We start from the raw sequence: 25,939 nt of genomic DNA on the forward strand, positions 1-25,939 counted from the left end.
ATCAATACGTCCCTGCTCTTTGAGTCTTTAGATCAGGTTGAGGTGACAAGTGTTGCTCCACCCGTGGCCCATATGTAGCCTGTAAGATACCAGAAGATGAGCTTTCCAGTGGGTGAAGACTTATTAATTTTGTTAACAATGAATGCTAATAAACCTCAAGCATTGCCTGCAAGCAGAGAGGCAAGCAGAGCAAATGGCTGCTAGGTAAATAAGCCAATGTTTGAGGCACAGCCAACCTTTGATTTGGTGGCAGCTGAAACCCGTGGTGGGGACAGACTCAAGATGGTATTTTGGCTATAAAAGGTTGAGAAATACTGCTCTAAGACAGGCTTGAACTGTGCCTCTTACTAAGTCTTGCACAGAGGTACTTGTTGAAATGCTGAAGCCTCTGTTGTGTGCCTCCATTGTTCCTGCTGGTCTGGGAATGCAGGAACCTGAGGGGAGGGAGAAGACTGCATGGCAGAGGTCAGGGCAGCCTGAGGAGTCATCCCTGGCTGTATTTTACCGGAATGAATGGACATCCAAACTCAGGAGCTCCGAGCAAGGGCTCCTGCGAGCTGCTGCTATCCCGTCTCCTGGCCCTCTGTGGAAGAAAGCTGAAGCAGCTGTCGCTTGCCAGAGTCTCCCACCCAACCCAAGAAAGGGAAACGGATGCTTGTCAGAGGAAGTACACGGGGCAAGTTCTCAGCACTGCAGGTCCACACGGCTCCTGAGTGCTTCCAGCCAAGGGATTCCTCCTGGAGACATCTGGTCCAATCCAAGTGTCCAGCTTTGGTGTCAAAGAATAGCTCTGGAAGCACCTCAGAGTGAGGAGCTGAAGCCTCACTTGAGCTGCATAGCAGACAAAGGCTTCCTTTGGGTCTTCACCAGCTTTTCGGCACGGGCAGGGTAGAAAACCTGAGAGCCCCGTGGGGCTGTACGCAGCAGGGTCAGTGTGTGACAGGGTAAGTGCTTTCCCATCCCCATTCTTACCCAAGGGGACGTTTTAATAGATTCTTCTTACTCTTTCTGTGAAATGATTTGTGAATTGCTGTGCAATCAGCTGGCAACAGTGACTCTGCCAGGTCAGTAGGATTGAAGGAAGATGCCCAAAGGGAGTGGAAGCCCTGTTTTGACAGCCCTTTCATAGGTGTCTCATCTTCAGCACACATTCTGAGTTACAATCCACTGATTTCCCAATGTTGAACAAGTTATTTCCTTCTAACAAACAGGACTGAACAATAAGATGAAGGGCAGTTGCCTTAAATCACTGCAGTAACTTCCTTGATCACCAAACGACAGCATGAGGTTTTTCTAAAGCACTTGTCACTCTCACAGGCCTGGGCTGTTTAAACAACTGTTTACTAGACTTGAACAAAAGCTCTTAAGAAATGCAGAGCTCTTCTCAGCTTTCTCAGCCCTCCTCTCTGCTGGTTTGCTGTTGCTTCTCACTACTTGTACCTACAAACCTGCCAACATCCGCTGACCAAAAAAAAAAGCAGATGTGAATTTGCATGTGTTTGCATAAATTTGCATGTATCTGGGCACAGGCCAGCCAAAGCATGTGCTTCCATACTTCGAAGGGATGTTAGAACAAGCCCTGAACTGAGTGATAACTGCATGGGTGGGTCAGTGCCTGTGTGGCAAGACAAAATGGTCAATAAAATACCCCGTTCTTGAATTTGCTAGCAGCAGAACTGCAAAGCTGCAGCCAGCACTAGGGAAGAGATGAAAAGCTTTTGGCCACCCAGGAATGTTGGAATGGTGGAAGTCCTTTGGCAGCAGGTGGGAAAAAAAAATACATGAGCTGGTTTCTAGAGTGGTTTATCTCTTTCTTGGTTCATCTGCCTGCTGCTGGGTGTGTAATACAGAGCAATGCCATCAGTGACTTGTGGTCTGTAAACATCACCGTGTCCTGAATATCAGGGAAGATACCAGTCAGGGGAGGAATGGATGTGGCTTCAATCAGAGCATCACCCCAGCAGCCTGCACTGCTCAGAGCTGAGAGATGAGATTTGCAGAGGGAAGATGCCACGACCGACCCGGGAAGGATTTGTTCTCTGCGTGGGCACATCTGTGTTCAGCTTCCCAACGCACATCTGTTACAGGCCTGGCCTGAAGCCAGCCAGAGTCCACACGCTGCTCATATGGTCTTTGGACCAGATCCACGAGACAGTTGGAAGCTGCTGCTTCCCCAGTCACCTCAAGCACCTTCCCCTTCCCCGGTCAAGCCAGCCGGTGCCTGGCCTGTGCCCTGTGTATCCAGAAAATCCCTTGTATGGCTCAAAGGTTTCCTGAGTGTTAAACCTTCTGTGCTGTGGTGAATTGAATTGATTTGAGCTGTATCTTAGTTCCCAATTAACCCCTCAATTCTTTATGACTGTTTCAGGGGAAATGTGCCTTTTATGACCTTAGCAGTCCTGGCGTGTGCGATACCCCTCTATTTGCACAGTTTATCTCTTCCTACCTGTGGTTTTGGATAAGTTGCTAATAACAAAGGCTTTTTATCACCAAATAAATGCTCTGAAGTGGCACCATGGAAAAGGCACCCGGCGGCTGGCGAGAGAAACGTTTTGATCCAAATCCGCGTGCGATGTATAGAGAACCTGACAATAAGAACCTTTTTATTTTCTCCATAACTGTGGGTCACTTCTGGAGTTATTCATGGCTTTTGTAGGGCTGGCGTGCTCCTCGCTTTTGTGTAAACACCTATTTCTGTAGGTTGGCAGCACTTCACCTGGCAGGGGCTGATGAAATGCCAGCGTTTCAGCAGTGCTGTGCCAGCTCTGTTGGAGATACAGCCCAAAGCTGCTTTCCTTTAACACACCCCCCCCCTTTGTTGGAGTTTTTTTGTTGGGGGGGACAATAAAGGTGGGAATGAATGTATTCCTCATAGCCACAGAATGCAGACTCAGCCTTTGAATAGTTGTCCTCCTGATGTTTCTTTTCCTTTCTTGTGTCAACAAGGCTTCATTGTGTCAACAGTCAGCAAGCTTCTACTTGCACTGGGTATGTCACCTGGACTCCACTGAGATGGAGCTGGGGAGCAGTGTCCAAACCGTGTTTCCAGGGGATTGCAAAATAACCGGTGAAGGAGCAGTAAAGAAATAGGAAGAGGCTGCAAGGGAGGGCAGTGCTACTTACTTAACAGAGACTGTTAGAAGCCAGAGACCCTGGTGTATAGAAACATTTGGCTTTGTCCCAGCAGAGCAGTTGACAGTTCCAGAGCAGCTGGTGCCACGCAGCAAGAGGCCAATGGCTGTTGAATACCTGCTGTCTGTAGGAACTCACTGCATGATCCCATCTCAGGAGCTCGGCCACTGTGAGCCCTGGAAGCTCAGTGGACAGACTGGACCAGCCCTCCAGCAGACAGCTTCCCACACCAGAGGAGTACTTTGCTTTTTGCCTGGGTCAGGCAATGTCCACGGAGCAGGAATAAGAATGGGGCGTAGGGTGGATGTGGGAATGGCTCACACTGCTATCCCTAAGGGGCTGTGCCTAAACAGCAGCCGCCAGTTCAATGATGGGCACCACCTCTCTGTCGCACGCCACAGCCCTTGCAGGGAGCGATCCTCTCCAGAGGAGCAGCGTAACCGCTGATATCTGCACAAGCCTGTGCCACAACACGCTGATAGAGCTGCAGTCTGCTGATAACAGGCCACATTCAGGTACCCGCCTGGCGCGGAGGTTGGCCAGACCTCGTTAGGCTGTAAGGCTTTATTTGACTTCCTCGCCAGCGCTGGTGTGTAGGCTGGGATACTGTAAACCCTGCTGCAAGATGTGCTAATGGGAGCGCTCTCCTTAATGAGTGCTTACCTGCCCTTTTCCCTTTGCTGTGTGAGAACGCCTCGTATCGGCTCTGTTAAGCCCAGGCCGACGTTGCCAACCTGCGGGGAGGATGTGGTCACCCTGCTTCCGCTAGAAGACTCAAATATCTTGCCTCAGCCTTCGTGTGGTTCTTTCATGTTGCTGATAAGGGGCCCCATATATAAAGATATGCCCAGTCCTCAAGCAGAAGGCAGGAGTGAGTAGCTGGCACTGAGCAAGCTGCGGATTCAGTAGAAGTGTAACCCTCCAGCATCCTGAGATAACACCCAGGGGATGAAGTGCCTGCCAACGCTACTGAAATGACACCTATAGAGTGTTTCTGCACGGGGTTAATCACACCTTTATCTGCAGCAAAGATAACTGGAGCTGATAACTCCTGTTGGCTTTCTGGCACCAAACGCATTCGTCGCTTGGGCCAGCTCTAAGATTAGTCAGGTACTAGCAGGGGAGAGGGGAGGATATTATTTAAAGGTGTCAAAGTATTTTAAAGCAAGTTTTTGGGGAAAAAAGAGTAAAGGAACTGGGTGTTGGAAAGGTAGAGTTATCTTTATGTCACCTTCTTGTGTAGCATGGCAAAAACAAAATGTTCCATCTAGGGACCTCAGCTGGACGTGGGAATAACAGCATTTTCAGCAGGTCTCACTGAACAAATGTTACTCTTAGTTCTTCATACATTTCACAGGATGAGGAAACATTGGTTGGATTTTTTGGTGGAATGAAGAAAACCTCCCTGTTTGCCAGCCAGATGCATGTGTCTCTTGCATCCCTCACCATATGGGCTGGCTCTGGGAGAGAGAAGATTATCAGTTAAGTGTAGAAGTGTCTGGAGGACAAGGTGAGCATACAGCTAGTTAAACCCTTTCCTTTTCTTCACAGGTGCAGTTAGTTTTTTGCATTTGTGTTGGATTTGATATGGAGAGGTGCTGCTTTCTTTCCAGACTTGGGTGCTCAGCTGAGAAACTGATGGCCTGGCAATCTGCCTCACCAAGTGAGTAGGTGAGAGAGAGTCTCAGAAAGGTCTGGGTCTGTGCAAGAAACAGGGAATCCTCAGGTATGGTAACCTTCCCATTTTCTACTTAAAAAAACATAAAATCATTTAGCTCCTTTTCAGCTGATTATGCTGAAAGACACAGAAAACCTGCCATCAACAGAGCAAACTCTACAAAGGGCTGCCAAACTACATCAGGCTCGCTCTGAAACTCTGCCTTCATGGGGAAGCAGGTGTTGAGTAGCAGCCAAAGAAGTTTGGCACTGGATCTAACCTCTGCACAAGCCTGAGGGGCCTTTCTGGCTCTGGGCTTAACCCCGAGCTTGCATGGAAAACAGGGGCTTTCCTTTCCTGTAAGAACCCCTAGCGAGGCAGCCTGAGCAGCAGCAGTGGCCAAGGAGCTGCAGGGATGTCTCGGAGCGGGATGCCACACAGCTTCTCTCTGGGGAGTGTGGTGGACACTGAGATAGAGGATTTTATCTGATGGAAAGGGTAAGTGAGACCCTTCATCCTGCTGAGTAGGTTGCTGAGGGTCTCTCTGCCTCACCTCTGCGAGAACAGGGCTAGGGGTCCTTGGACATTTAGCACACAAAGAACAAACAGGCTTCAGCATGTGTACCAAACTATTTATTTGTATCAAAAAGAGCTGGCCTAATGACACGTGGTTAGTAAGGCAGCTTAGGATTCCTTTAAAAAAAACAACAACAAACAGGAAAAAACAACCCCCAAACCACCACCACCACAACAACAAAACACCCCTGACCGTACAAGACAGGAGGACTAATGTAGTGACAGCATCACATAGAAAGCTGTGAGTAGTGAAGAATAAACTGGAGTGTGTTAGGCAGTGCAACTTTGCATAGTTCATGGGCAATTAATCTGATTTGGGTACAGTGGATGTGTAAAACCACAGTCGCCAGCAGCTCTAGCAGACGTCACGTTTCCTATCCTTCTGAAGAGGTCGTCAGCCATGCCCATGGGCGGCAGGTAGTCCATGCAGTCTGTGCTGGGGCAGAAGTACTGCGGGACCCTGTTGTCCACATGCTGGGAGGCACAGGCTGTGCAGCAGCAGGTAGAGGTGCCGTATGGGGAGGGGGTGTGGCAGGACCACTCCTCGGCAGGGTAGCCGTAGGTCCTGGTGTCCGGAGCAGAGGGTGGGCTGTGGGTCAGCGGAGTTAAAGGAGACAGCTGAGGAGGAGAGCAGCTATAGGTCAACGGGCTGGACAGATCAGCTGAACTGGGGGATCCGGCAGCCTGGAGTTTGAGAGGGGAAATAAAACAACAAAACAACAGGACATTTCAGGCTGTCATTTGGGGAAACAGCAGCCAGAACTCCCATGCTGTTCGTCGCCTCTCTCCGGAGGGTCTGGCTACCCAGGGAGGTGGTTGGGCCCTTGGAAGCCTAAACCCTGGAGGCAGCTGCTGTGACATTGGTGTTAACAGGGAACTTCTGTGCCAGCTAGACAACTGCCAGCAGGAACCAGGCGATTCTTTGCAGACAGCCTATGGGATCTGTAGAAGGGATATTCCCTGTCCTGCAGCCTCTCCCCAGGTTTGGCTGGGCCTCCCTGTCCTCTGCTCCCAACGGGACACCACGCCCAAGTCCACACACGCAGCCTGCGCTGCTGGGGCTGTACCCCACGGCCCGAAAAGCAGTCACATCTCCCAGTCAGCTTGTGATTCCCTTCCCTGTCTTCCCTCTGAGCACGCCTGTGGCTGCTCCCCTGGGACACAGAGCTTACCAGGTCCTGGTTAAAGCAGAGCGGGACCGGCTGGAAGGTATCCGAGGTGTAGTGTGAGGGTGTCTGGAAGGCACTGAAGGCTGGGTCTAAGGGCGCATCTGCCTGAAGACAGGAATCCACCAGCTGCTCCAAATAGCTCGGGCTTTCTTCACAGGAGAGGCGGTTTGAGAACTGCCACGGTGGGCAGTAGTTGGGAATGGAAGAGATGGGTTCTGTGTCAAAAGGTGCTGGGAGAGAAGGGAAACCAGACAGTAGCAGATTATTCAGTATTTGTCCTCACAAAGGGCAGGTGTTTCCCTAGGTCAGGTTTCAGTCCTCTTGTTATGTTCATTTCCCTATGGATTTAGAGAAGGAAAACGTTCCTTTGAGTGCAGGATGATTTTTCCAGGGAAACAGACACGAGGAAGAAGATGCACAGTACCACACCAATAACATGGGAACTTTAGTTCCCTTGGAAAGATCTAAAGCTCTTCAAATACTGCTGAAAACTCTTCTGGCTCCAGCTGTTTCTGGCAGGGATCCAGCTGGAAACTCCCTCTGACTCCTGTCCCTCTGACCTCCCTTCAAATGTCGGCTGTTTACAGACCCAGAATTTGCTGTGCAGTGATTTACACTTCACAGCTCGGCAGCTGGGTCGTGCCTTTGCATCACCCAGTCTCCAGATGCAGGGAAGCCACATCTGGAGGATGAAGGGGATAACACTAGAACAATTTGTCTCTGTTATCCTCCAAACAGACAGCAGACAGTCATCACTGCTTGCAGGTTCAAGGTAGCAGAGTTTTAGCTGGGTGGAGGAAGTGAGAAGCACCCAAAATACATAAACAGATGGAGACTTTACAGCCTGAAAAAGCTTTGGTATGTCTCATATTTCTGTATTAACATAAGCAAATTGATTCCCAAATATTGATGGTTTAATCATTTCCTCATCCATACAATGTATATATTCACACCTGCCCAACCTTTTTAGGTCTCTCTGCTTTGGTTGTAGAATAATTGAAGGGTCTGTGAGCCTAAAGTGCAATTCCACCCACCCCTTTCCCCCTTCCTTGGATATTCACACACAGGAGGAAAAAACCTGACCCTCCTTTCCCTGCTACAGATGCTGCCAGGAGTGTGAGAACAGCCAGCTCTGCTGGAGCTTGGCAAAAGCTCCAGGGGGATCTGACCCTCTGGCTCCAATGGGACCCACAGGCTGCAGCCTAGAGAAGGTGATGCCAGCAGTGTTATTCCCATGGGGATGAGCATCCCTCCCTGGAGGGGACCTCACTCCATGCTGTGGGAAAAATAAACTGCACAAATGAGAGCTGTGAGCCTGCTCCTGAGCAGGGTAATGTGCACTCTGCTGGCTTCACGGCATCCTCATCTGCATTTCATGGGCTCCTTTCAGGTGCTGATTGGCTGCATTGCCTGTTATCTGGCAGTGCCTGCCTCGACCAAGGGCTGGAAAGACTCTGGGCTGTGGGAAAAATTGGGAAGGGGATGGGAAGGGACATGCGAATGGACTTTGTACCAACCTGGGTGAGGAGGAGACACAGACTCTGAAAACTGGATGCTGCTGCTGCCCCAAGAAACCTGACCAGAGAGAAGGGAAGAAAAGGAATTGTCGATACCGTAACACAGGGCAGCATTCTTCTGCATGCTGAGGTAAGTCAGGATTTCGCTTCAGCCTGTTTACACAGATGACATGGAAGACTCCCCCAGCATTGACAGAACAAGGTTAATATGCATAACAAGATTCTTCCCTGGGTCTGTAACAGCGCTGGAGGAGCACAACACCAACCTGGTGTGAACCCCCTGGTGCAGAGCCTTGCTAGTGTGCTCTTCCTGCTGCCTCGTTACTCTTAACTCAGCAGAGATGTGGCTGTCTTGGAAACGTCTTAATTTCGAGGGCTGTGAATTCCACAGTGGGGACATCACAAGGAATACATCATTGGATAAATACGATTGATAATAAGTAATTAGCAAATGGGAGCAATAACTGCAACTGGAGGTGTGCTGGTGGCTGGCTTACTGTGCTTGCTGTTGGTGTCACTTGAGAAGCAGCTCTGACATCGCTCCCCACAATAAGGCAGCTCTGAAAAGGGACAGCCTCATTTTCTGAGGAATGCTGGAAGCTGAAGCGGACAGATCAATCTGATCTAGGAACCTGACCTGCCAGAGGGGAGATCCACCTGAAAAGTAACAGGAGTTCTGATGCTCGTTATCTGGGACCAGGATTTTACTCTGCAAGTCCAAATACTGGGAGGGTTCCTCAGTTTAATTCACAGAGACTTCATCTCCTTTATTCACAGTGCTATTTAGTGCCTCATTTCCATTGGAACAAATTCTTGGCATGTGCCTGTGCATTTAATGCGTGAAATAGTGGCTATTCTGAGAGTGCCTGTAGGACCTCCCTCCTTCCCTTTGGTGGCAGATACGTAACAGGGGGGCAGCCGTACTGCCAGCAGCAGAAGTTTTCAGGTTTGGCGTTTCTCAGCTTTTTCTGCCAGCCCGAACCTCAGGGGCCTCTCCAAGGCAACACGTCCCTCTGCACACACAAAGGCAACCCCTGCACTGCCAAAGCAAAGCAAGCACTGTGGAATGTTGCTGTGGGAAATGAGAGCTGGTTCCACACGGCCCTGCGACGCTAGCTGCGCTGAAGAGGCTGCTCTGTAAGGGCTGGAAGGGAGGAGGGACCCAGCATTTCCAAAGCCCAGCAGTTCTGTGTGCTGCTCACACAGCCCTCTCTGCCTGCGACTTGCTGGCTGAGCAGCCTTTTGTGCAATCAGCTGCAACCACACATGGGAGGTGGGAGAAGAAATCTGAACACCATCCAAAGCTCTAATGTCATGAACCAGGAAGAAGTAATGATTTACCAACCTCTTTATGCAAATCCCTAGAGTGGCTGGAGCTAGAGGACTCCTACAAAGACTGGGAGGGGAAGAGAGAGAGAGTGTGTGTGTGTGTGTGTGTACAGGACAGGAATGGTTGGACTCGGTGATCTCAAAGCTCTTGTGATTCTGTGATTCATGTTGTGCTAAGGAGCCTGAGTGGAGCAGGATGGAGCCCTGCCTGCTTAAGGAGTCGTTGCCCATGCCTTGCTTTTTTCCTTCCCACTAGCCAAATCTTGGGCTGTCACCAAGTCCCAAGTTCCCAACCCCTTTCCACTGCCTGGGAGCTGCTGGAAGCAGTGTACCTCTGGTGCTTTCCTTTTCTGCCTGACCTAACTGGACAAGAGGAAGCCTCCAGGCTGTGGCAGTCTCTTTGGCCCAGCCTTGGATTACAGCCTTGGCAAAAGGGTGAAGAAAGGAGACACAAAGCAGACCCCAAAAGACTTTTACTTACCGCTGCCCCAGTTTCTGCTTGTTGTGCTCTCCTCTGCTGCAGTAACTCCTTGACTGTGATCTTTACTCTAACACCTTGGTACACCTTGGGCTTTCCTGAAAGCATTTGTGGAAAAACTCTTTACAAAACCAGAAGGCTTTCCGAACATATTGCAAATCCAGCATGGTTTTGGGCTTGCTCTACACAGAGCCTATGTAGACTTAACGGATGACTAACAGAGCACTGTTAAGCCACTTGTAATCACAGTTTATAACCCTCTTTAGTACCTGCTATTCAAGCTTGTGACAAGGAGACATTGACAAAAAAAGCTGCTGCTGTTGATTTAGCGGTCATAGGTGTTTTATTCTCTACTATCTCCTTCCCCCCTCCCCTCCCCAGGTGTCCTAATACCAAGCTCCATCTGGTGCTACTGCTGAATTTATTCCTATCATATTTGCCACTCCTAGGACCTGAAAATAAAAGTGGGAAGCACTTCATCTGGCAGATAAAGTCCGGGGACACAACAACAGAAAAACGTGGGCAGTTATTAGGAGGGCTGACCAAAACACACATAAAATTACTGCTTTCACTAATCGCTTCCAGCAAAGTCTACCCTTTATCCATTATCGCTTTATGTTGCTCCTTCTGTACAACTCCAGTTTGTTTCAAACAAGCCTTTAGGCTGTCTTTAACCCAGCCAAAACCATCCAGCAATCATCAGTCACTGCCTGATGAGGGATTTTTAATACAGGAAATGGCACACAATTTACCTAGTCTGAAAAGCCACTTTCACTTGCTGAGCTTACGCTGAAATCCTTGAAGCCCCTGGCAGGCAGTTCTGTCTCTCTCCTAACTTTCTGCTGTTATTTCCCCCTGGTAACAGATCCTACAGACACTAGTGCCTTCTCCTGCAGTTGCATGCTCCCTGTCCTATTGCTGGGGCATGGAGTAAGAAGATAGTGCTGGATTTGTGAGTTCCAGCCACATACCTAAGAAATCCCTTGCTGTAAGCACTGTTCTATAATCTTATCCTGTTGCTGAGGGCTGCAGAGCATCTTCACCCTCCGCTCTGCCCAACCCCAGCCCTCCTGCTGCCCCCTTGGTGCTCTGGTTGAGGACATGCTGGAACAGGCACACGGGTCCCTGGGGAAGGGTGGCTGGCTGAGCCGGCTGTGCTGAGCCGCGCTGGGGATTATTGCTTTCATGGGTTGGTTTTGTTTCTATTCAACAAACTGAAGATGGGGAAAACGAGGGGAGGGAAGGGTAGAATTTAACGAGAACACCCCGTTACCTGGCTGCCCTATAGACAGGGAGGGCTCTGAGCTAGCAACCGCTTTCTGCAAGTTTGGGTTCATGCTGCATACAGCCTCTTAGCGCAGGCAGATGGATAGGGCTAGGGGCTTCGCTACGGGCAACTGAAATTAGCAGGTGAGGTATGGAAGCATCTGTAACCCAGGGGCTGGCTGTCAGGCAGGCTCCACCCCCGCATTGTGCGCCGTGGTTCCTGCTTTGCCGGCGCCCGAGCCCCCAGGGTGGGCTGCGTGCAGCTGAAGCACGGAGAGAGGGGCTGGAAGGAAGGGGCCGACTGATGAACCTGGGGCTGGGGCTGGGGGAGCGGGGCGGTGATGGTGGGATGCTGGTCTGGCGACGGAGTGGTGAGGGCAGGCTGGAGCTGGAGCAGGGTGACAAGGGCAGGCTGGGGAGCCAGGGCAGACTGTGCGGGGTGGGCACAAAGGGCTGGGGAGGGGGCGGGCAAGGGGTGCGGGGCCGCGTGTGCCGTCCCGCCGCGGCGGCTGCTCGGGCAGCGCTTCCCCGCCGGCAGCCGCCGGAAGGCGAGCGGGGCCGGGCCGGGCGGGCTGTGCGGTGCCCCGGCTCCCCCCGCCGGCCGCCGCCGGGCCGGCCCTGCCCGCTGCGCTCCGCTGCGCCCCGGCCCCGCTGGCGGCCCCGCGGCGGCGGCCCCCCGGCCGGCCGGGGTTGGCACTTGGCGGGCAGGAGCCCTTCCCTGCCTCCTCCTTCCCTTCTCCCCGCCCTCCCCGGTTCCTCCTCGCTGGGAGGCGAGGTTGCCTCAGTCGCGAAATGACCCCGGCGAACCCCGAAACAGCCCCAAAATGGGGTGGCGGGGGGGGATGGGGAAGAAGGGGAAGGGGCGGGGGGGGGTGTAGCGTCGGGGCTTACCGGACATCCTGAGCAGGAGCGGGCAGCACCTCCCCGGGCACCCGGTGCAGCGGTGGCCCTGGCCCTGGCCCCAGAGCAGGTGAAGGGGGCAAGGGGCAACAGGCTTCAAATTTGGGGGCGAAGGGACCTGCTTGCCTGGTGGCAACGCCAGGTGGATCCTGACAATATTATTGTTTTATCCCTACAGGTATAAGTTTGAGTTTTTCTCTCCTAATGCCAAGTATTTAAAACCTCTAGAAACCAATGATTTGACAATCAATGATTGCGCGATACTTTCAATTTGAATATTCAAAGGCTCCACAAAATGGGCTATCTTTTTGTGAAACCGAGCACATCCCCATCTAGCAGAGGGTCTGGGGGAATAAGATCTGGTGGGGCCACCCTCCCCACCCTTTGCTTTTGGGGCATTTGCAGGGTTTTATCCATCTTTCCCCAAATGAAGCAGATGCCTCAAAACAGGCTCAGTATTTTCCCCTCAGATACACAGGCTGGGCTCTAGCCCTCTCATATTACATTTGCTGCCTCCAGAGAAGACTCTGCAACGGATGGAGCTGCTTTTTGCACAATTTTTCACATTTTGAGGTGAAAAACTAAGATTTTTGGAAGAAAATGGCCTCAGCTGAGCAAAGTGGCTGCCCTGGGCATCCAGGGAGCTGAAGCTCCCTGAACCCCACATCTTTCCACCATACTCCCTTCCCTCTGCCCAGATGCTGGCCTTATATTGAAGTGTATTTGCGTTTTTCCCTTAATTCGGACTATTTGCTCTTGCTGCACAGATTGGGCCCTCTCTTGTTACACGCTTCAGCACTGGCCTGGCCTGTGTGCTGCGAGCGCTGGGGTTCCAGTGTGTGGGAGGATGGCACAGGTTTTGGATCACCCTTCCCCACGATACAATGCTGAACGAATTTGGGATTTTCAGGTTGCGTTTCAATTTTCCCCTGGGCGCTGCAGTCTCTGCCATGTCCCAGGAATAGCTGGCTGAGGCAGAAAGCAGGCCAGGCTGTTAATAATCTACTAGCAGTTCGGTTTGGCTATTGTTGCAGCTGAATATTTTCTTTTCCTTTAAGTTGAACAAATACACTTGATTTCTGTGGGGAGTGGTCGCAGTGGCAGTGCTGTTCCTTGCCCTGAAACGTGCCTCTGCAGCTCCTGGTAGGCCAAGCCTTGCTCAGGGCGGCTCTTGAGGAATGCTTTCCCTGAGCCCCTCCGGAGAGGAGCCCTCTCCCCAGCCTGTGATGCGGCAGAAAGGCGGGTGCTGTGCTGGGGGGGCTGCAGAGGGGAACTTGTGGGGTGTGTGTCACTGGGGTGTGTGTAACCAGGGAGTGCACAGGCCTGCCTGTGCCAAGCAGCTGGGGACCCAAAGGCCGTGCGCTGCCGGGGCTGCGTGCAGCTGAAGCACTGGTGGTGAGTGGGTAGAGCCGGTGAGGCTGCGGGCGCTGTGCGGGGGAGCGGGCACTCCCCGGCCACGGGTAATGTTTACCTCTGTAACCAGAGACCACAGAGGAGAGCGTGCAGACTGCTTAGCTCCAGTCATGACCGAGCTTTAAGGAAACACGAAGCACCCGTGTTCAGGGTGTTCCTGCGTATCCTGGGTGTCGGGGCATTTTACAGGCTGGCAGACGCTCTACCTTGGTTAAAAGCTGAAAGTCAAAGCGGGTCAGACTACAAAACCTGTTCGTGTTTCTCCCTTAGAACCTGACAGAAATACAGCCAGGCTGCCCAGGTGTCCCTTGGAGAAGGCACAGCCGAGATGGCTGAGGGTCACCCCTTCACCATGTCATCGAGCAGCAGCTGAGGACAGCGATCCAGCCTGGCAGTGCGGCCAGCTGCGGCGTGGAACCACGCTGTGGGCTTGTGCAGGTTTTGGGGCACAGTGGCTAGGAATGGGCCACGGAGACCTGCACACCCCTCAGATGTTCTGGGGCTCCTTGGCCCTGGTCAGGGGAACAGCTCTGGCTGAGCGGGTGGTACCCTGGGATGCTCCGCCAAACGGGCACAGCCAGGCTGCCCTCGACCTGCGCTTAACGTGTGTGCGGAGGAGCCCTGCCCGCCGGCTCTTTCGCGGACCCTGCCCTGTCCCGGGGCCGGCTTCGGGCGGCGACCCCGGGCGGCTCCGCTGCCCCGGCAGCGCAGCGACACCTGCGGGCGGCCGCCCCGGCCCCCGGCGCTGCGGCGGGTGGAAGCCGGGGCTGCGCGGCCGGTGCTCTGGCTCCCGGCGCTGCTGCTCTGCAGGACCCGGGGACTTGGATGGCCTTTTAAGGGCCTTTCCGACCTCAGGCAGCCTGTGCTCCTCCGGTTCTCAGCTGTGCTGCAAGGGGTCAGGGCTAGGAGAGGGGTCAGGGCAAGGAGAGGTCTGTCCCGGGCAGCCTGCGCAGACCCTTCCCCTTTGGGGTCCCTGGGAGCACTTGTGCCACGTGTTGATGCCAGAACGCACTCTGGATGGTTGGTGGGTGCCCGAGCAGTCAGGGAGCTGCTGTCTGCCAGGTGTGTGCGGAGCAGGGGGCTGGCACGGGTGCTGCCTGTGCACTGAGGTGCAGGGACGTGCCTGGGCTACGGGACGAGGGGTGCCAGGCACAGGGCTAGGTGGGACCACTGTGAAAGAAAGGGCCTGGCCCTCTCAGCAGCTCTCTGTGGCGTTGCTGGGCACTGCTGCCTGTTTCTAGCCGCAGTGCTGTGTCCCTAGGCCACATTCTCTGCAGAGAGGTGGCTGCAGACAGCTTGGCATGGAGTGATGCTCTGGGCCCGCTCCTGTGCCCCTGATGCCTTTTATAATCCCTGGAGGGAGCCGAGAAGGCTCCAAATGCCCCATCAGCCCCAGTATGTGAAGAGAATAGACTAGGAGGGTATTAAAGCATCTTGCTGCTACATGCTCTCAGACCCTGGAAGGTGCCTGCTCATCCTCGGCGAGGCATTTGTTGCTGCTGAGGGGTGAGATGGCACAAAGCAGGCAGCCTCTGCCGGGTACGGGCACAGCAGGCCGGGCTGGCTGCGTGTGTGAGGGTTGCCCAGGTCTCTGTGTGTGTGTTTGCGTGTGCAGAGCTACCTCTAGTGGCCGTGGGACCCGGCCCTGGGACTGCCCATCCCCTCGGTCCCAATTGCAGCCCCAGGTGGGTGCCTTTCTGGAGCACCCTGGGGCTGGAAGCAGACAGCCATATACCTGCCGAGACAAAGCTTCGGGTCAGCTCACTTCTGTCAGCCCGGCATAGGCAGGAGGGGGAAGAGCTCGGTGCCCTGAGGGAAACTGGGGAGGCTGTGCTTTGTTGGGAGGGGTGGGAGGCCTCCTTGGGTGCAGATCAGCAGGCAGAACAGTTCCCCAACAGCCCCACCAACACCCTAAGCTGTCTGCCAGGCCATTGTAGCACGGTCAGCTTTATTTTGTTGTAGCCTGCTGTGCTGCAGGCTCAAAGGTGCCATGCCTTTGCCACTGTGGCTATAACTGTTGCCCAAGACAATGCCATGTGCACAGCATGCTGGCCTCAGTGATGTACATTCATACCACTAGATACCATTATACAGCCCCTGTGCTATTAACGAGGGCTTCCCTCAGCCCCTGCCCTCCTTCCCAGCCTTCCCAAATCTCTCCTGGTAATGTTGCTTTGTGGATGTAGTTTAAGGTTCAGAGCAACCTGTTTTCTTGGCATCTGAAAAGAAGCACCCGAGATCCCTGTTTGTAGGCAAGGCTCACAGAGTACAGGTAGTTTTCAAGCTGTGTACACTACTGCAGCACAGCCAGTCTGAGAGCAATGACTTCCATAAGGCACCACCAGAAGCTAGAAGTGGTATATCCAAGTGACTGTATTTCTAAACAGAGCATAAGGCATTGCACGTTGTTAGCATTCTCTGTTTGAAGGACCAGCTTTAGGAAAAAGCATGTAAGTAATTAATTTGCTTCATTAATGGTCCATTTTTCTTTTCCCCCAGCTCTTATCTCTCATCAGTAAGTTCTCCGCCCTTCGTAAGTCCCCCAGACGGGACCTCCATCCTCTTTTGCCCAGCCAGAGTTATCATGAAGAGGTGGTGTCTCCGAGGGCTGCTCTGGTGAGAGGTGGCTGATCCTTGAGGTAAGCTCATTTGCCACAGTCATGAATGGTGAGAAGGAGTAGGGAGAGGCAGCAGCATAGCTGGAGGAGTAGTGAACATCTTCAAGGGGATGCAGAGGGTAGGACTGGGCTCCGGGGATGGCTGGGGTCCAACCTGAGCTTCGGTATGGGGAAATGCCTCCAGACTCCTGTGAGGAGAGGCAGCTGGCACTGGCAGGCGGCGCTTGCAGGAGGTCTGAGCATGAACTGTCCAGCTGGCTGAGACTGTTGGGTGAGGTCTGCTCCCAGGGCTCTCTCTGCACGAAGTGGGGAGAGAAGGCAAGAAAGGCACCTGAGAATAAAAGCTTGTCCTGGAGGTAATGGCATATCTAGCCTGGCTTTACCAAGCCGTGATATCCCTAGGACCTAGCTGGGGACACACACCAGGGTTTCTGTTGCTCTGGAGCAGCATTTGGTGGTATAACTGGTGAAAGGAATCATCCCTGTGGTGAGTGGTGGGCAAGGCCTGGAGCAGGTTCCTGGTGGGACTGACCAGCCCTGCCCTGAGGGGGTGTGAACCCAGCTGGCTTCTGGGAAGCAGCAGGGATGGGGATAGGCAACAGCTTGGTGCCAACAGAGGATGTTTCTAGAAACTTAAGGAGCTTAATGGAGTAGTTGCTTTGTGGAGCAGGGGTGGTAGTTCATTTAGGAGCTGGTCCCCAACAAGAAGAAGGGACAATTAGATGGGAGAAAAAACACTCCACCCTCAGCCCTGTTCCACCTGCTGTGGCCACCTCCTGGAACAGCCACATCCTCCCTGCACAGGTCCCCCTGACTCAACCCCAGCTTTAGACTGGGGAACCTCTCACTGGGTGGCTGAGCACAGTAGACTCACTCACGAGTAGGAAATGCGCTGTGTCGTTAGGGAAGGACGGCAGCAGTGGGGGCACTGGAGAAGGGCTGAAGAAGGAGCTGGTACCAGCTGTGAGGGCAGTAGCACGGTAATCCCCATACTGGTCAGTGAGAAACGGGTCCGGAAGCGCAGGGTAGCCCTGAGCAGCAGAGGAATCACATGAGAAGGGCTTGGACCCTAGAGAGGGCGAGTAGACATCACTGACAAACTGCTTTGTGTTGTGGGCATCCAGCTCAGTTGTGAAGGATCTCCTGACACCGTAGTAACCAGCCATGGTAGGTGAGCCTGTGGTGGTCAGAAAAAAAGGTTGTCTAAAGGCAAACCAAAGCAGCAGGACCTGGGCATCTCTGCAGGTGCAGAGCCCCTTCTCTCTCTAGCATCACCCAGGGCAGGAGTCAATTTTGTATTGAAACAGGTGTGACAGCTCAAGTGATTTTAGCACCTCAACTGCCCTAATCCAGCTGATAACCTCCATCTGCAGCAAACCAAATGTGTTTTGGGAAGCTTTAAGTACAGGGCCAGGGGGACAGACTTCAGTTTTTCCAGCCTTTGTTTCTTCCTTGTTCTACTGCTAGCCCCTGAGGAGGAGGAGGAGGAAGAAGATGGGGTTATGGCTGCAAAACTACATGCCTCTGTTCCAGCATCACTCCCTTTCCTTGCCCAAGAGCTCAAGGAATGAAATAGGTCAGTCTCTGGTTTTATACTCTTTCTCTTTGGCTCCGAGGAAAATTGGAAGATGCAGAGGGGGGAAAAAAGGGTGCTCTGTGTAGTGCTTCTATCAAAAGAGGTGGGAACTGCTTTTATGTTGCCTGTTTTACCCCTCTCTGGAAATTTCACAGAGCCTACAGGGGCCTTTCTCTTACTATTGCTGTTCCTGTTTTGAGTCTTAGAATGACTTTCCTGCCGGGCTTTTTTGAGGGGTGGCCTTGCTCCTTTGCTCCCCTTGCTCTTTGAAGGAGAAAAGACAGGAGCAGCGTTAACTGTCCAGCCTGCACAGAAGGTATTTACTGGTGGAGGAAAGCCTCACCTGGCATTTGGACAACTGATGGCTGTGGTGTGCTGGTGCTGCCCTGCAAAAGATAAAGACATGTTTTAAAATGCGCTTTCAAAACAAGGCAGCTCTAAGTGTGTAGGTTTTGAAAGGTGTGGGCACAGTTCAGGTGCAGTATTTGAGCCTTGGTGCTATCAGTGTGAAGAGCTTAACTAGGAGACTCGGGAGGGTATTAGCAGATATAGGCTGAGAAGAGATTCTGAAGGTCTTTCACACAGTTGATAACAATAGAAGCCAGTTATCTTGGTATTTCTTTCTCCTGTACCACGAGGCTCCTTAGTGCAGGTGTAATGCTGAGTGGTCAGTTTGGTGTTGGCAAGAAACAGGTCTCAGTCAACCAGTACCTAAGTCTCTGCCTGGTCCAAACAGGCAGGTTCTTCACTGCTTGTGTTCTAGCCCGGGTCTCCTGCGCAGAGGGGCCTGCTTGAGCAGAGCAGGCAGGCTGTGTGGAGAGGGCAGGTGTTTCTAGCCCCTGTTTGGGTTCTGCAGCTAAGATAACAGTAATCTTCTCTGGGTCCCTAAGCAAGAAGGAATTAGCCCTGAGTGACCCTGGTGCTCGCAGGGGCTAATTCCTTACAAAGCAGCGTGACAAAGGCACCTGTTCCTCTGGAGCAGAACCCATACCTGGTGTTTCATGGGGTTCTGACTCCAGGCCCTCCAAACACACAGAGCAGAAATGCACTGTCCATGGCTGCGTTTGCCTCAGCTGTGCTGTCGCCCTGGCTGCTGCTGCTGGTGGCAGCATGCTGTTTTCAGTTTGCATAGCGCAAACAGGAGGTTCCTGCTGTAGCAAGCAACCAAATTTAGAGGTTTAGATTTGAATTAAATTTGCCAGGGCTAGGACTTCCTTTTACTGCTGGGGGAGGCTTGCAGCTGCTCCCTGCTCCGTCATGAAAATGAGCTCTGGGCCCACGTAAGTCACAGGGGCTGCAGGAGCGATAGGAGGTGTCAGGAAGCAGCCCTTTGGCTTGTGGGCAGATGAGAGTGTTCACGGCGCAGGGTCAGGGCCGGGGCTTGCACCTGGCTCCAGCTGGGCTGGTTTTAGGCCGCAGACCTCAGAGAGAGTCATCGCTGGTAACACACGCTGCCCTGCGAAGGTGAAGCCTCCACATGCAAATGTGCTCCCAGCAGACACCCCTCTCAGCATGTGTGTCACTTCAGCGATTCCTTCTGCTTCAGGGCTTCCTTGCCACCTCCTCTGCCTGCAGTCAGCTTGTGCCTGCATTTGCTGAGGAGGAACCTCTCTGGAAGCAGAGCTCTCTGCTAGTGGCTAGACCCCAGTCTTAAGTGGTCTGGTATTGTTGTCTGGCACTCCTAGTCTGTGTTTGAGGAAATAGTTGAGTTGGGAGGCACAAGTAGTGCAGATGCTGCCCACAGGTCAAAGGAGTGCAGTGATGAGAGCTGGGATGCTTCACTAGAGGGCCAGGAAGGTGCCTGGGCACAGCAGCCAGCCTCTGGCATGGAGCATTTCAGATTACCCACTGAAACTATCTGACTGTGTGTCCCAGGCAGCAGGTCCCCCCGAACACACCTATGACAGATAAACACAGAGCTGCCATGAGCTGCAAGGGCTTTACCTGCCTTAATTCAATCTCAGGAGCCTCAGCAGCAGCCAGTCTTTGGCCTTCATCCTAGCAGGCACTCGCATGCTTGCAGAGACCTCTGTTTCACTTGCCTCAGGCAACAAATGGCTCTGCTTAATTTAAGCCCATTAGTTCATTTCCTCCCTGCATTACTTCCTTTCAGTGCTGTGGGACTGAGGTAGCTGGATCTTCTGCAGCACATCAGTGTCTGTTTAGCATCACTCAGCCCGCAGCACGTTCAGCTGTTGATAAGCTCAGTCTCAGCCGGCCTCACACGTGACCAGGCAGAGATGCTGGCTGGGGGTACCCCAGAGAGAGCTGGGTTGCTTTGCTTCCTTGGTAACACGAGGTTTGTTCTGCTGCAGGGCTGCCTTGGGGGAGTAAAGGTAAGGATCTGGGTCAAAATAGGTCCCCACTGCAGGGCCAGGTCCTTATGATGCTCTTTGATCATGCTCTGGCTTCCCTGCATCTCCTCCCTGGGCCAAGTCTGCAGTACAGCAGCTGAAGTAATAAAAACTAAGAACAAAAGCAAAGCTTAGTGTGGGCAGGGTGCCTTACTGGTCTTCTGATGGCAGGTTTGCTGAGTGATCTGTCCCTGGCCTCTGAGTGCTGCTGGGCATAATGTTTCATCTGTGGCTTGCCCACCTGAGAGGAGGGTGATCCTTTCATCACGCAGAGGGCAGCTGCTGGCCCGTGCCTGTGCCGTGGAGGAGCCAAATGAAAACATATCAGCCTGTTCCTAAAGCCCAGGATTAAGTTCTCTTGCCCTGCAGCTGGTGGAACCTCAGAAGCCCAAACTGTATTGTTTTCCTCATGGTATCTGCAGGCTTCCTATCACTTGATGTGTGCAAGGACTGTCACAAGCCCTCTGCTGTTCTGCTGCCTCAGTAAAGAGCCCAGCAGATCACCTCTGATGGGCAGTGACCTCTCCATAGCACCCACAGGCCTCTCCTTGCACAACAAAGCCTTACTGGTTTTATTTTGGAGCAAAGATCACGCTCCAACAAAAGATGCAGCTAAATTACACCGCATCATAAACACACAAAGGGGTGTTCAGTTATTCGCCGTTTACTTTGATTCCAGATTATATTGTGGCAGATAACCAGAGCTGTGCCCCCAGCTGTTCTTTTCATCAGACGTTGGAGCAAATACGGATGTTTGCTCTGCACAATCATTTCTTGTGTCTGGGGGAATTAGCAACAAGGCTGCTTTTTGCATTAGATAGACACACAACTGCTAGGCTCTGGAACACAAAGCAAAGGGCAATAAAGCCACCAGCAAGTGTTTTACAGTTCTGAGGACTTTTGATTGCAACCGTTGGAGCTTCTGCCTGCAGAAAGGGAGCAGGTAAAGCATGATAGCCATCGGCAAGGATCTGTGTTCTGGGTGAGTGCAAACACAGCAGCTGCTTCCTGCTGCTCCCTGAAGCAGACTTCCCAAATGCCTGCCTGGTTGGGAAGCATGTGTTTCCCAGCAGCTGTCCATGGCTCAGGGGGTCTTCTGTCTTTCTGCATCAGCTGAGGGCTGTGATGAGATCTATGGCTGGATGCTGCTTGCTTTGGTAATGCTCGTGCTGTTCTCTGTCTGGTAGCCCAGTTGACAAGCATGAAAGTAACAGGGAGAAAAATATTTCCAAGTCCCTTTGAGATCACTTTGTTTTGCTAAAGGCAAAAAGCCCGAGGCAAGTGGCTTGAGAAGAGAGGGGAAAAGATCAAAACTCTGAGTATGTGTCTTCTGCTGCCAGTAATTTGGGTCTCTGCTCCCACCTTTTCCTTCCAGGACACAGTTTCAGCAGCTTGACTGCATCTCCTCATCTGTCAGTGGCTCCCATTCAGCCTGGGAGTGAAGTGCTGCTGCTTGGGAAAGGAGAATCTTGGAAGCACACAGGGAATGGCTTAAGGAGCCAAGGAGTGCCACGGGCCAGGCCCTGCAATATTGTGTCCCCTTCTGGGGACAGCAGTGCCTTTATGGCCAGTAACTGAGGAAAAATGAATGTAGCATAGGTCTCCAGTTGCCATAGAACCACTTTAAAAAGGAATCATCTCTTACACACTGATGTTTGGCCTCTTTCCAGACCATCAGATCACTGTATCTCCCCTGGCATTCCAGTATGCCAGTGAGGAGCTGGAAGGGGCACAGTATTTGGGGAAGAATATCTGGTTTTGTGGCACCGAGTTGTGTGGCTGGTGAAAAGGGAATAAGGAATTTAACAGTGCTGATTTCCTTTAAAAAATACATGCAAACAAACAAACCCAACCCCAAACAAAGGAAGTTTTAGTCTCTCAAAGGTTCACTGATGTAAAAAAATTAAGGAGCCATCTGTGAACTTCTGGAGCAGATGCTGGTGCTGCAAGTGGTTTTGCTGTTCCCTGTCGATACTGGCAGTGCCCTGACCTCAACATAAACCAAACACAAAACAAAGAAACCCCAAAATAGTGGGGGGGAAAGTGACTTACGCTGAAGCGGGAGCCACTGCTCTGCCTGGATCGCTTCTCAGCAAGAAGGTCTTTGACTGTGTGTTTCACTCTCACTCCTTGGTACACCCGTTTGCCAAAATCTGTGGGGACTGAGGGGATGGAAGGAGGGTTACAGGGGTTCAGTGAAAGCACAGGGCAGCTCCAGGAGGTTGCTACAGAATTAGCTCATCTGTTGCCTCTGTAACTGAGTTAGGAAGTGTGTAAGACTTGTTATCAATACAAAATCATCCCTTGGGACCCAGCAGCAAGGACTGCTCATCTGTGGCGAGCAGAGACTGAGGTGCCCTACCCTGTATTTCACCATGTGGTTTCCTTGCAGCTCCCTCTGTGCCAGATAGGGCTATCTGATGGGTTTTAGCTTTTGTTTTTCTGAAGATAGCTCTGGGGGGATTCTGCATTTCCCCTTTGGTCAGCAAAACATGGTTTAACTGTACAGCCCCCACTGCTTTCAGCAGAAGTGCCGTGGTTCAGCCCCTCCTGGCCCTTCTGGAGGTGCTGGCTATCAGCAGAGCTGTGATCTCAGTGCAGCTGAGGTGGAAATACCCCAGCTGGTTGGAAGTGGCTCCTCTGAACTGGGATGTGGATCGTGGTGCAGGTCTCAGGAAAGGAAGGGGTCTGGCTGTTCAGGCTGCTTTTTGTCTGCAGCAAATACAGACAGGTACCTGGGGACTCTGTTCAGGGTTACTGAGGAAGGCACAAAGAGGGGTACAGCACCCCAAAGGCTGATGGCAGTCTTGGATATGTTTTCTTGACCTGCCTGGAAGGCTGCACAGCAAAGGGTCTGTGTGGCTTTTGGTGTGAGGCATCTGTCCTCTTACTCTGCCTGGATAAAGCCTGCCACGATCTGCCTTGTGTAAAGGCATTTTGGCATGAGTGAGGGCAGAGGGCTACAAGACCAGGCACAGCTAGCTTTGTCCTGGCTGGCTGGCTGTGCCCCAGTAGAGAGCTTGCACCGTGGAACCAGGGAGGAGTGTGCACGTGGCTTTATCAAAATCTGCCAGACAAGAGCTCTGCTTTGAAGCTAATCCCTTGGAAAACAGGCAGCCGTGTTCTGAGGGAATACAGACAGCCATTGCACAGCTGATGTGTTTGATCTCTAGAGCTGTGATTTGCCATCTCACCCCTCTGCTTTTCAGGATGTGTCATTTGGCTCTGTTTAGGCTTTCATTCATGTGCCACTGTGTCCCCAGGTGCACACACACACAGAGAGCTTGGGAAGGGAAGAGTAGCAGGTTTGAACAACACACAGTCTCAGTGCTGGCTCGGGGTTACCCTGAATGCTTTCTGTCAGGACACAGCACTTGAAACTCCAACTCTGTTTGGATACCAACCAGCCAGACTTCAGCCCAGGCACAAGGCAAACACGTTACAAGAGGCACTGCACCAGTTCCTTTAGAGACACAGCATTGCCATTTGATAGACAAGCCTGAACTGTGCCATACCCTTCCCTGAGTTCCCTCGTTGCTTGATACCTGCAGTAACTCACCCAGCCTTTGCTAGCTGCATCCAGGTGAAGATTCAGGCCAGGGGAACTCTTGGAGGACCACAGCCAACGAGACAGTCTTGTATTTGATTTTCAGAACGGGGATGTTTCTAACATAGCTTTACTGGGAAAACTGTGAGCATCTTTTACTCTTTAGTCTAGTGCTGCCAAACCCCACGGCCTCTTTGTGTGAACTGTCCTTGCTTCTCTCTGACTGCTTCTAGCAAGTCTGATGCTCTGCACTTGGGCAGTCCTGTTTTCCTGACATCTTTACTACGTGGCCTATAGACATTAGACAAACACTTCCACCCATCGTTACTTTTACACGTGGGTGCTGTGCTGCTGAAGTTACTTCACTCATACTCAACAGTTACACCTCTGCTCAGATTCTTACAAGGAAGCAATGTAATGTCTCTGTGCCCTAACCCTGTCTTTATCTTGGCAGTCCAGCCTCATGTAACTAAACCTGTTGCTTTTGGTGAGTTATCCAGCAGCTGATGCTGAGCTATTAAAACTCCAGATAACTCTGCTATTGGCAGCACTGGGGAAAGGGGTGATATTTTAGGCCCAAGATTATACAATTTTTAAGTAAATTGGATCATATTTTACATCATTTCAACCTAACCACCTTTTGGAAAAATATTGCCCTGTAAAAGAACATAAATGCAGCCTAGAGAAGATGGAACATGTTAATAGATACTCTTAAATTCCTGGGTCATTAAAGATGCCACATGTTTATTTCAGACAATTAGTTCTGGGTTTTTTTTTTTTTAAGATTTGAGCCCAAGAACAGCATGGTATGTTCTTTCCCCAATATTTCCCCAAAGATGCATGTTTAGAGTTGTGAAAGGTAAAGGGGGTGAAACTCACCTGTTTCCATTGTCGCTGCTGCTGCCAGGTCCAAGCTCTCAGGTTCTGCAGGGCTTTGGGGAAGGGCTCTCCGTCATGAGTGTCGTGGAGCAGAGTGAAGGCAGAGCTCATACTCCACTGGGAAAGCTGTGGCTGAGCCTGATGGAAATATTTTCTACAATTTAGTGATGTCTCCATGATACCTTGTTTGGGATTTGCTTAAATGCAAATCTCTCCATGTGTGTTTCACTCCCAATTTGCATCGTCAACGCGGATCTTTCCCGAAGAGTCTCTTTCCTGTCTGAGCTGACATTTCATGGATGAATACTGAGATGAGGTTTATGGGCAGAAAAACCTTGGGTTAAAGTGGAAGGCTGATAATTCTTGCAGTGATGAGCCATTTCCTTACAGGTCAGGAACCTGGCTGGAAAAACAAGGCTTGGGACAAGAGCATCTTCTCGTGTGTAAGTGTGAGATACCCATGTGCAGTTGAGGGTGCACACAGCAGACCTTACTCAGGGAGTAGTTCTGTCTCTCTGGGACCCCATGGGCTAGCTTGTGCATTAAATAGTTAAAACTGGATCTCTGGACACACTGAACCCAGGAGGCTTTTGCAAGCAGCAAAAGCATCTGCCAGCACCTCTGTGGGGAGAGGGGTAGCAGCCAGGACTGATAGGAACTGCATGCTTCTGGGTGGAGGCCAGGGTTTGGCACTCTGTTATCAAGCAAGGGGTCCCCTTTCTGAAGGTCTGGGGTTAACCTCCAGTGAGGTGCCAGAAGAGGACCTGTTCTTACTCTGCTGTTGGGCCCAGAGTAAAGGGAACTTTGGCCAAGGCTGCTATAGCCATTCCTCTGTTACCAGCCCCCAAATGGTAGCCAGTCTGTCTGTGCAGTGTCTGAACCAAGAAGCCTCTCTTATTTCTTGCTTTCCTTTAAACACAGTAGCTTATACCCCAGTTCTGCCCCACACCTGTGTTTGCTGTGGGGACACGGTTTCCCCGTAACGGGGCTCTTGCGGCCTGTCAGTGCGGTGAGGACGGGCTGTGGGGAGGCAGCTGGTCTCTGCAGCAGCCTGTGTACAGGCAGAGCGCATGGAATGGCTGTGCTCGTCTCACAGGAGCAGGACAAGGCTGGCGCCAAGATGTTCCTCGTATGGAATTACTTCTCTTGCAGAGGCTGCTGCCAGCGTGCGGGTCTGTGACGTCAGAGCCGTCCCTCTCTAATTCCAGGCACTTTCCCCAGCCTTAGCCTCAGCGCTTCTCCTGTCACATGAGCTGCCTTCCCGGGGAGGGCCGGTGGGGTTTTAAGCACAAGCTGAAGCCACCGAGGCGAGCGGGGAGGGCAGAGCTGAGACAACATCCCAAATCATTCCTGATAATCTTTACTTGGGGATGCAGCTTGGGTATTCTGCCTGCTCTGATGTGGAGCTCAGGACCACCAGGACTTCTCAGAATGAAGCCCATGGAAGGCTTGAGCTCATGTATGTGCGATCTTCACCTCTAATATGTCTTATTTCGACCCCTTCCTGGCACCCAGGGGTGTCTCAGGT

General features: G+C 52.1%; 2 protein-coding genes across 2 annotated transcripts; both read right to left on the bottom strand.

The window, feature by feature from the left end:
* Window positions 1-27: 27 nt before the first annotated feature.
* On the bottom strand, window positions 28-9,966 carry POU2AF3 (POU class 2 homeobox associating factor 3; the record flags this gene model as incomplete). Its single annotated transcript, XM_084274914.1, has 7 exons — window positions 28-79; window positions 506-583; window positions 3,796-3,866; window positions 5,735-6,049; window positions 6,538-6,764; window positions 8,052-8,109; window positions 9,862-9,966. 7 exons carry the CDS (start codon window positions 9,964-9,966, stop codon window positions 28-30), a joined length of 906 nt encoding a protein of 301 aa, XP_084131040.1.
* Window positions 9,967-15,949: 5,983 nt separating this feature from the next.
* On the bottom strand, window positions 15,950-24,421 carry POU2AF2 (POU class 2 homeobox associating factor 2; the record flags this gene model as incomplete). The annotated part of the gene is made up of 5 exons (XM_084274915.1): window positions 15,950-16,351; window positions 16,934-17,232; window positions 17,975-18,017; window positions 22,038-22,147; window positions 24,412-24,421. 5 exons carry the CDS (start codon window positions 24,419-24,421, stop codon window positions 15,950-15,952), a joined length of 864 nt encoding a protein of 287 aa, XP_084131041.1.
* Window positions 24,422-25,939: the final 1,518 nt, after the last annotated feature.

The sequence above is a fragment of the Gallinula chloropus genome, assembly GCF_964237585.1.
Source record: "Gallinula chloropus genome assembly, chromosome: 24".
NCBI lineage: Eukaryota > Metazoa > Chordata > Aves > Gruiformes > Rallidae > Gallinula > Gallinula chloropus.